The sequence below is a fragment of the Neovison vison genome, chromosome 2 (assembly GCF_020171115.1).
Source record: "Neovison vison isolate M4711 chromosome 2, ASM_NN_V1, whole genome shotgun sequence".
In the NCBI taxonomy this organism is placed as follows: Eukaryota; Metazoa; Chordata; class Mammalia; order Carnivora; family Mustelidae; genus Neogale; species Neogale vison.
In genome coordinates this window covers 5,410,713-5,418,823 of record NC_058092.1, presented here as the reverse complement: position 1 = coordinate 5,418,823, position 8,111 = coordinate 5,410,713, and the positions used below count along the sequence as shown (strand labels likewise).

General features: G+C 57.7%; 1 protein-coding gene across 1 annotated transcript; it reads left to right on the top strand.

The window, feature by feature from the left end:
* Nucleotides 1-3,627: 3,627 nt before the first annotated feature.
* Nucleotides 3,628-5,925, top strand: LOC122899010 (four and a half LIM domains protein 3-like; the record flags this gene model as incomplete). Its single annotated transcript, XM_044236664.1, is given in 7 exon segments — nucleotides 3,628-3,681; nucleotides 3,683-3,772; nucleotides 3,858-4,032; nucleotides 4,988-5,157; nucleotides 5,256-5,408; nucleotides 5,411-5,444; nucleotides 5,578-5,925. Coding segments are annotated over 7 exon segments (831 nt in total), but the record flags the coding sequence as incomplete, so codon positions are not given.
* Between the last annotated feature and the right edge of the window lie 2,186 nt (nucleotides 5,926-8,111).

Genomic DNA, 8,111 nt, shown 5'->3' with positions numbered 1-8,111 from the left:
ATGGGGGGGAGGAGAGGAGAGAAGGAAAAGTTTGGGGTTGGTGCCTGATAGCAGGAGGTGAGGGGGTGGGGGGAATTAGGTTTCTCCCCTTAAATCTCCTGTCAGTTCATGGGAGCTGGGGGAGGGGTCTGCTCTGATCCTGACTCACAGCTGTGGGACCTGGCCAGGGTCCTCCTGGACAGTGCATGGTGGAGGGGGGCAAAGGAGTTGAGCGGTTGGCATGGGTAGTTGGAAAGGCTTCTGGGTGTCTTCCAACAGCAGGGTTGGCAGCTGGGGGAGAAGAGTGAGGTTCCTGTGCTGGTGATGTCACCCCGTATCTCCCCATACCCCTGCTCTTAAGTGTTGACCCACCCCCTTTACTGCCACTGCAGCAATTTTAGGGGGAAAAACAGGAAAGGGCTCCAGGCTGGAAAGCAGGCCTTTCTGAGACCTGAGTGACCTTGGGCCTGGCTTGTCCCTGGTTTCTATGCTCAACTGTAAGATGGGAATGATCCCCTATCCTGCCTGTCTTCTGGGAGATATGGTGAAATGGTGGATAGGATGGCACTTCGTGCAAAGCAGGACATTGTGCAGGTACTTACACCTGTGTACCTGGGTGACGGGTCTCTCTGGGGTCAGGCTGGTCCCACTGAGCTCCCTGGCCACGTCCTGGGCATCTTTACTTCGCCCAGCAGAACTGGGCCGGGGGCAGCGGGGGGGGCTCTTTGTTCTATCCATGGGTCTACCCTGAGAACTCCCAGGTCAAAACCCAGGCCAGCTCCCCTGACCCAGGCCTGGCTCAGAAACTTCTCTGACCCCCTGGTATGTGAGGGGGCTAATAATAAAAAACACCAACGGGCTACCATTTTACTGACTACTCACTTTCTGCCAGGTGCTTTCCAAGCACCAACATTTCAGCCTGACAGCAACCGCAGGAGTAGGAGGTAAGCTTAGATAAGGAAACAGGCCCAGGGACCTTAAGTGACTTGCCCAAGATCACCCAGCTAGTAAGGAAAGAAGTCAGGATTCAGATCCACATGCCACATTTGAGCCTCTGTAAGCCACATGCCTCAGCCATTTATCAGCCGTTCTGAGCTCTGGAAGGTTCACCAGGATGTGTCAGATGTGTGTGTGTCTGGGTCAGGTGTAGGGGTGTGTGTGTGTGTGTGTGTGTGTGTGTTTGTTGGTGGAAGCGGGGACTGAGAACCATCTGGCAGACTGAGCAGTCTCCCCTTGCACCCCCCCCAATACCCCACTAGCATGAAGGAATATAAGACCGGCTGTCCTTCAGTCCCCTAGCACTGCCAAGGAAAGTAGGAGGGAGATGGTGAGGGAGGGGGATGGGCAGGGACAGGTGGGCCTTGATTGTGCCCTTCACTCTGTCCTCATTAGCATCCAGCTGGACAGACTAAGAGCCTGGGGGATTCTGGGAAGGAAACAGAAGCCATGCCCATACCCTATTTGGGGTGCCCCTGTTTCAGAGTGGTGACTGCCTCCCAGGGTGTGGCCCCAGGGCTAGCCTGGGCCCGGGAAGTGTTGGCTGCTGTGGGCCACGCCAGGAAGGAAGGAAAAGACTCGGGTCACTCCCGGACAGACCACAGCCACACGCTCCACCTGTGTTGCCCCCTGCTGCCCAGTGGCTGACAGCCCAGGCAACCCTCAGATGCTGGGCCAGAGGAAACCCAGCCTGACTGGTGGGGAGTGGACCAAGAAAGAGGGCTACCCTCTACTGTACATCATAGCTCTCCCCAGAATCTCCTCTCTGAAGATCCCAGCCCCTGGAGGCCTCACGGCCTGGCCTGGGGTATGAACTTTGTATTCCCCCCAACACACACATTGTACAGAAGGGCAGCTTTGAGTTTCACAGAACATCCCTTCAAGAGCCAGGCCCTCTAGGCTTGGGCGTTTGCTGGCACCTGGAATCTGAACTCCAAGCCAGAGCAATGCTTCTTGGCCAGAATTTCCCACTGGGGGTGGCCGAGAAAAGAGCACTTTTCCTTCAACTTGAGCCTGGGCAGGCTGGGGACTGCCAGTTAGTGGTGCTGGGGGGGTGGGGTAGTGGGTTGGTGGTTCCTTTGTCCTCTCCAGGCTCCTCTGCAGCTGTAGAGAACATCCCCTTCCTATGAATCCTGGTGGTTCCTCTCCACCCAGCCAGGGATCCCAGCCCTTAGAAAGCAGGCTTCATGACGGAGGACGCTGGGGGCGGGGAGCTCTGAACCTGGGGCTAGAGACTGGAGTCAGGGGCAGCAGAAGGGACTGGGAACCCCACTTCCCTGCCCCCCCCACTCCCTATGCTCCTGTTCCAGAGGGCAGCTGTGTGGTATGACCTCATCCCGCAAACATGCTTTGTTCCTGGAGAATATGGAAAGTGTCTGTAGGGTTTTGGTGGGGGTGGGCTGGGGTTCTGCAGCAGCAGCTCTGAGGGCTCCCCCTTGCCTGACTCCCCACCCAAGAGGGGGCCTGAAGATCCTGATTGGGGAGAAAATGTCTTCTGTGGCTCCCATTCCCTCACCCCCTCTACTCCCCCTACCCCAAACCCTCAGAAACCAGAAAAGCTGGGGAGACGCTGTTTCTCCCAGAGGCTAGGGGGAGAGGGAGAAATAATGACCCAGGGGGAACTGGAAAGATCTGCCAGGAGGGATGCCTGGCTGGAGATGGCAGGGGCATGCTGCGTAATCCCTGTCTTCAGTTCCCCCTCCCTCCCCAGGCATCTCACTTCCTTTTTCTTGCCCCTGTTGCGGGCCAAACCTGACATCTAAGCCATCCTTCTGCCACAGCTGCTGCAGATGTGCAGGCCAAGGCTGTCCAGGCTGGTGTGACCAAGAGACCCAGCAGGGGCTGCATGGGGGGTGAGGGTCAGCAGAGGGGGTCCAGCTGGGGAAGCTTGGCTGTATCCAGCTTACAGGATTTCCTTCCTGCTTAAACCTAGCCTGAGCCTGACTGAAGTCCTTGCTTGGGCTGATTCTCCCGGACGGAAGGAGGGCCCCGAGGTGACTTCCACCTCCACCATTCATGGCCCCAATATCCCTCTAACATTCCACTGGCTCCTGGAACGGGAGGAGGGCGGGCACAGCCCCATTCATATCCCTAAGCTCCTCACTCTGGAGCTCTGAGTGGAGGTTTCCTTTTTCCATATCCCTAAGGCCCCTTCCTGGGAGTCAGAAGGAGGGCGGGAGTGCTCTTCACTCGTGATAGAGAGTGGGGTGACTCTCTGCCCTGCTCCTGTCCCTTTGGGGGACAGTAGGGGACAGTAAATAGAAGCTAAACTCAGGCTGGGCAGGAAATGAGTCACTGACCCAGGAAAAGCCCCTCCTCCCCCAGATCTGCCAGGGCTCAGATAAGAAAACAACTTCTGCTTCCTGATTTTTTCCTGACCCCTTCTCCCCCCCCCCCCCCCCGCCTCTACACACTGTTAAATACAGAAGTAAACATGCACAACTGGCTTTCCAGAAGCACCCCCATCTTCATCATCTGCTGTTTGGACCCCACATTTCTTAGGCCTGGTCCTCTTGGGTTTGTTGTTGTTGTAGTTGTTGTTTTTTAACACAAAGGGCTTTTGCAAGGGGCTAAGCCACAGCCCGACTGGGTGACCCATACCCCCACCTTTGGCACCTGGCAGAGCTCACTCACAGCCACCATGAGCGAGGCTTTGACTGTGCAAAATGCAGTGAGAGCCTGTATGGCCGCAAATACATCCAGACGGGACGATGGTCCCTACTGTGTGCCCTGCTATGACAGCACCTTTGCCAACACCTGTGCCGAGTGCCAGCAGCTTATCGGGCACGACTCCAGGGTAAGGACTGGACCAGACCGGGCAAGGAGTGGGTGGAGGCTGGCAGAGGGGCATGGGTGCCAGGCCCTTGCCATGCTCCCTGCAGGAGCTGTTCTATGAAGACCGCCACTTCCACGAGGGCTGCTTCCGCTGCTGCCGCTGCAAGCGCTCCCTGGCCGACGAGCCCTTCACCTGCCAGGACAACGAGCTGCTCTGCAATGATTGCTACTGCAGCGCCTTCTCGTCACAGTGCTCCGCCTGCGGGGAGACTGTCATGCCCGGTACGTCCCCCGGAGGCCCCGCCATGCACCTGCCGCCCTGATGCCAGGCCTCTGCGCAGGCTCCGTGCATGGCCGAGGGACGGGCACGTGTATGGTGGCATCCCGGGAGGCTTAGTATTACAAAGATCTGCACGCATGGCATCTTTTTGGAAATTGAGCACGTACAGGACCGGTCCTGCCTGTACGCTCCCTGGGAGATGAGCATGCACAGGGACTGGCATGCCCAGGGATACACATGAGCGCTTAGCATGTGCAGGAACCCACATGCTTGGAATGTTCCTGAGGGTTTAACATGTGCCAGACCTGGTACAAACCTGTGGGCTTACCGTGCATGGGCAGACTGACAAGCTTGAGACACACCTGCGTATTTAGTACACTAGGAGCGAGGAGTTCAGTGAGACCATCCTGCTGGGTACATCGGGGTAGAGATGGGTAAACAGGGCCTAACATGTATGGTGACCTTCATGCCTCATAGATAGGTGAGGGCTGAGGACATGGGGACAATGACATGATTAGTAGACACCAAGGCTTCGCAGGTACTGAATCGGTGCCCGGCATTAGAATCCAGCGGGGGCAGAGACTCGCTGGTGTAGTGCACCTGTGTCTTTGCGGGTGTGCTAAAGCTATCGTGTCTGGTGTGTAAGGGCTTAGCATGTGCTGAGTCATCGTGCCTGTGACATGGGGGCCTGGTGGATGCTGACGTGGTCCTATCTAGCACATGTGGGGACTTCACACATGCCAGACCCTCGCGTCTAGATTCTGGGGGCCTAGCATGTGTCGTCTTGGGGAGGAGCGGGTTGTGGGTGCCATACGGGTTATGAGGGTCCTGATGCATGTGTGTGGATGCCACCCAGCTTAGGCTTTGGGAACAGCGGGGTCTCTTCTCAAGGGCAGCAGAGGGCAGCCCTCAGGAGCTTGGGACCCAGCCTCTGAGAGGGACCCCTGTTCCCCACAGGGTCCCGGAAGCTGGAATATGGAGGCCAGACGTGGCACGAGCATTGCTTCCTGTGCAGCGGCTGTGAACAGCCTCTCGGCTCCCGTTCCTTCGTGCCGGACAAGGGTGCTCACTACTGCGTCCCCTGCTATGAGAACAAGTTTGCCCCTCGCTGTGCTCGCTGCAGCAAGGTGGGGGGCAGGGCCGGTCGGGGGTGGGGAGGTGAGCGAGGCTCTGTCCCAGGGTGGGGATCACCGCTCCCCACTGCTGACCGGTGCTGCCCCCACAGACGCTGACGCAAGGCGGCGTGACCTACCGTGACCAGCCCTGGCATCGAGAATGCCTGGTCTGCACGGGATGCCAGACGCCCCTGGCAGGGCAGCAGTTCACCTCCCGGGATGATGATCCCTACTGCGTGGCCTGTTTTGGAGAACTCTTTGCATCCCCAAGTGCAGCAGCTGCAAAAGCCCCATCACAGGTGCGACATGGGGTCAGCGAGCATGGCGGGTAGGGTGCAAGCAAGGGAACGGGATCGGGATCTGGAATGGGGTGAGTCTGAGGGACAGGACTATGCTCTGGACCCTCGGAGCTAACCTCCAGCCTCCCTCCAGGACTCGGCGGAGGCAAGTATGTGTCCTTTGAAGACCGCCACTGGCACCACAGCTGCTTCTCCTGCGCCCGCTGCTCCACCTCCCTGGTGGGCCAAGGCTTTGTGCCGGATGGAGACCAAGTGCTGTGCCAGGGTTGCAGCCAGGCAGGGCCCTGAGCCAGGACTCCGGGGCCCAGGGCCTCCCAAACCAGGGCTCCAAGGACTAAGGCTCCTTTTCCATACCATCTTTGGGACCCAGCCCTTCCTCAAATCAGGGCTCCTCCTGGGCTCCAGGATTTAGCTTCCCCACTCCAACACCCCCATACCGGTACTCCCTGACCCAGGGCCCCCAAACCTGGACCTTTATGGAGCCTCCCATGGTTCAGATCCCTTTCGCAAGCCTGGACTTCAGAATTCAGCCCTTTCCCCACAGTCTGGTGCCCAGACCAAGACCTCTCCCAGATCAGGGCTCTCTATCCAACCCTCCAAACCTGGACTCTGGGACCCAGGCCCCCTTCAATCTAGACTTTTTTCCAGAGACTTTAGGTCTTCTATGGGTGCCTGAGAAGCCCTCAGAAGTGGACTCTTCTCAGGCTTGATCCTCCCCACCCCCAATCCCACCGTATCCCCAGGGCTGGGGCTCTCTAGGCAGCAAATCAGGGGTTCACTGTTTAAGGGGATCCTAGAGCACAGGGTTTTGCCCAGTCCGTGTCTGTCGAGTGTTTTCTCATTTTGTTTTGCGCTCCGTTTTGCCCAGAGATGGGCAGAGGGGTGGAATTGTTCATTCCCCCCTCTTCCAGATTCTGCAATAAAGCAGTGTGAGGAAGCGAAGGCCTCTCTGTGTTTGTCTGCGGGTGGTGGGGTGGGGGGTTCCGTCGCAGACCGGGAGACTCAGGCTCTTCCAGACCTCCTCGGTGCAGGGCAGAGGAGGAAGCTGCTGGGCCACGGGGTGGAAAATCTCCGGAGAACTGGGATCCCCGACGCTGCTACCGTCCCTCTCAGGCTTAACCAGCCTCCCCAGTACTGGCGAAGGGCTTTTTTCCTCCGGTTGGGGATGGGAGGGGTTTGGGGGAGGTCCCGGACTCGAGTGGAGTTGGCGGTGGGTTCCCCGCTGCAGTACAAACCGCCCCCCCTCCTTTAGCAGCCCTTCCCAAATCCCGCAGAGCACCCCGTGCGGATTCCCAGTCTGGGCCCAGACCCCCAACCCCCTTCCCCCTCTTCCCGAGGATTAGCGGAGGCGGCCCGGGATCCGCTCGCGGCCGCACGTTTTTTGCCAAAAAAGGCAAGGATGCAGCTGCACGCGCCGCGGGAACATCTGGATCTGATTCCCGGCATGAATGGGTCACGGCCCCGCCCCCCCGTGATTCAGGGGCGGAGGCGGGAATGAGAGAGGGGGGCTGTCCCCCAAAGTGGGGAGATGGGGCGGAGCGCTGCTCCCCTCTGCCGGAGTCCGACGCCGGCGGCCCCTGCCCCGCCCTCGGCCCGGGACGGTCGGAGGCACACTGGTGCGCCCTCGCGGGGCGCGCGGCTTAGGGAGCTCCTGGTCCCGCTCGCCGCCTCCTGGGGTGGGGACCGGCGCCACGGTGCGGGTGAACCTCGCGTCCCCTGGGAGGGGGGCCCACGGGTCCGGCTGACCCGCGTGATCATCTGTATCTCACACTAAATCCTCCCAGAAATCCTGCGGGGCGCGCATTTTTCCACTTCACAGAGGTGGAGACTCCACTCGGCAGTTCCTAGGGAGTCACAGGTAGATTCCTTTCAGACTGCCTCCCGGGCGGATTCGAATCTTAAACTTTCTGGGGCTGTGGTTGACATGTTCAACAAACCTTTACAAATACCCACCACGCGTGCTTATAATTAATAATTACATGTTTACATTTTTGTCTCTCCCACCGGCTTCTTCGAGAACTGGGCTCGCGCCTGCCTTGCTCGCGCTACTGTTCTCCGCTCCTGGCACTTACTACGTGTTCAATAAATACTTGTTGAGGAAGAGTCGTCCGAGCATAGAAAACAGCTGGTGCAAAGAAAGGGCGAGCTGAAGAAACATACGGCGCTTCGGGCAGCAGCAAATAATTTCATTCGGAGGAAGTGCCGAGAGACTAAAATGGCAGGCAGAGGCCAGGTCACAAAAAATGTAATGCCAAGTGAAACAGACCTCACCCTACGGGTAAAGCAGCCAGTGGAAATGTTTAAGCAGGGGCATAAGTGATCACTCTGGCTACAGCATGAATAATGGATAGCAGGGGTAAGATGAGCAGGCTCTGTTGGAAACTGGTGTACTGGTGGAGGAGAGAGGTAAAGAGGCATCGGGGTGGAAAAAACACGACTTGGTGACTGGCTCAAGGAAAAGGAGAAGGCTTTAAGGGAAAGAAGGTGAATGCTTTTGCTTAAGTGGTCCACCCCCCTAAGAGGAAAAGATACACAATTACGGTGACATTGATTTCAAGAGAAACATTTTTCAGATTTAACATCTTGGAAACCCAGATGCATTGTATAATAGAAGATGTGACACAGTTTAACAAATTTTTCTTTCTTAGTGTAACATAAAATAATGGT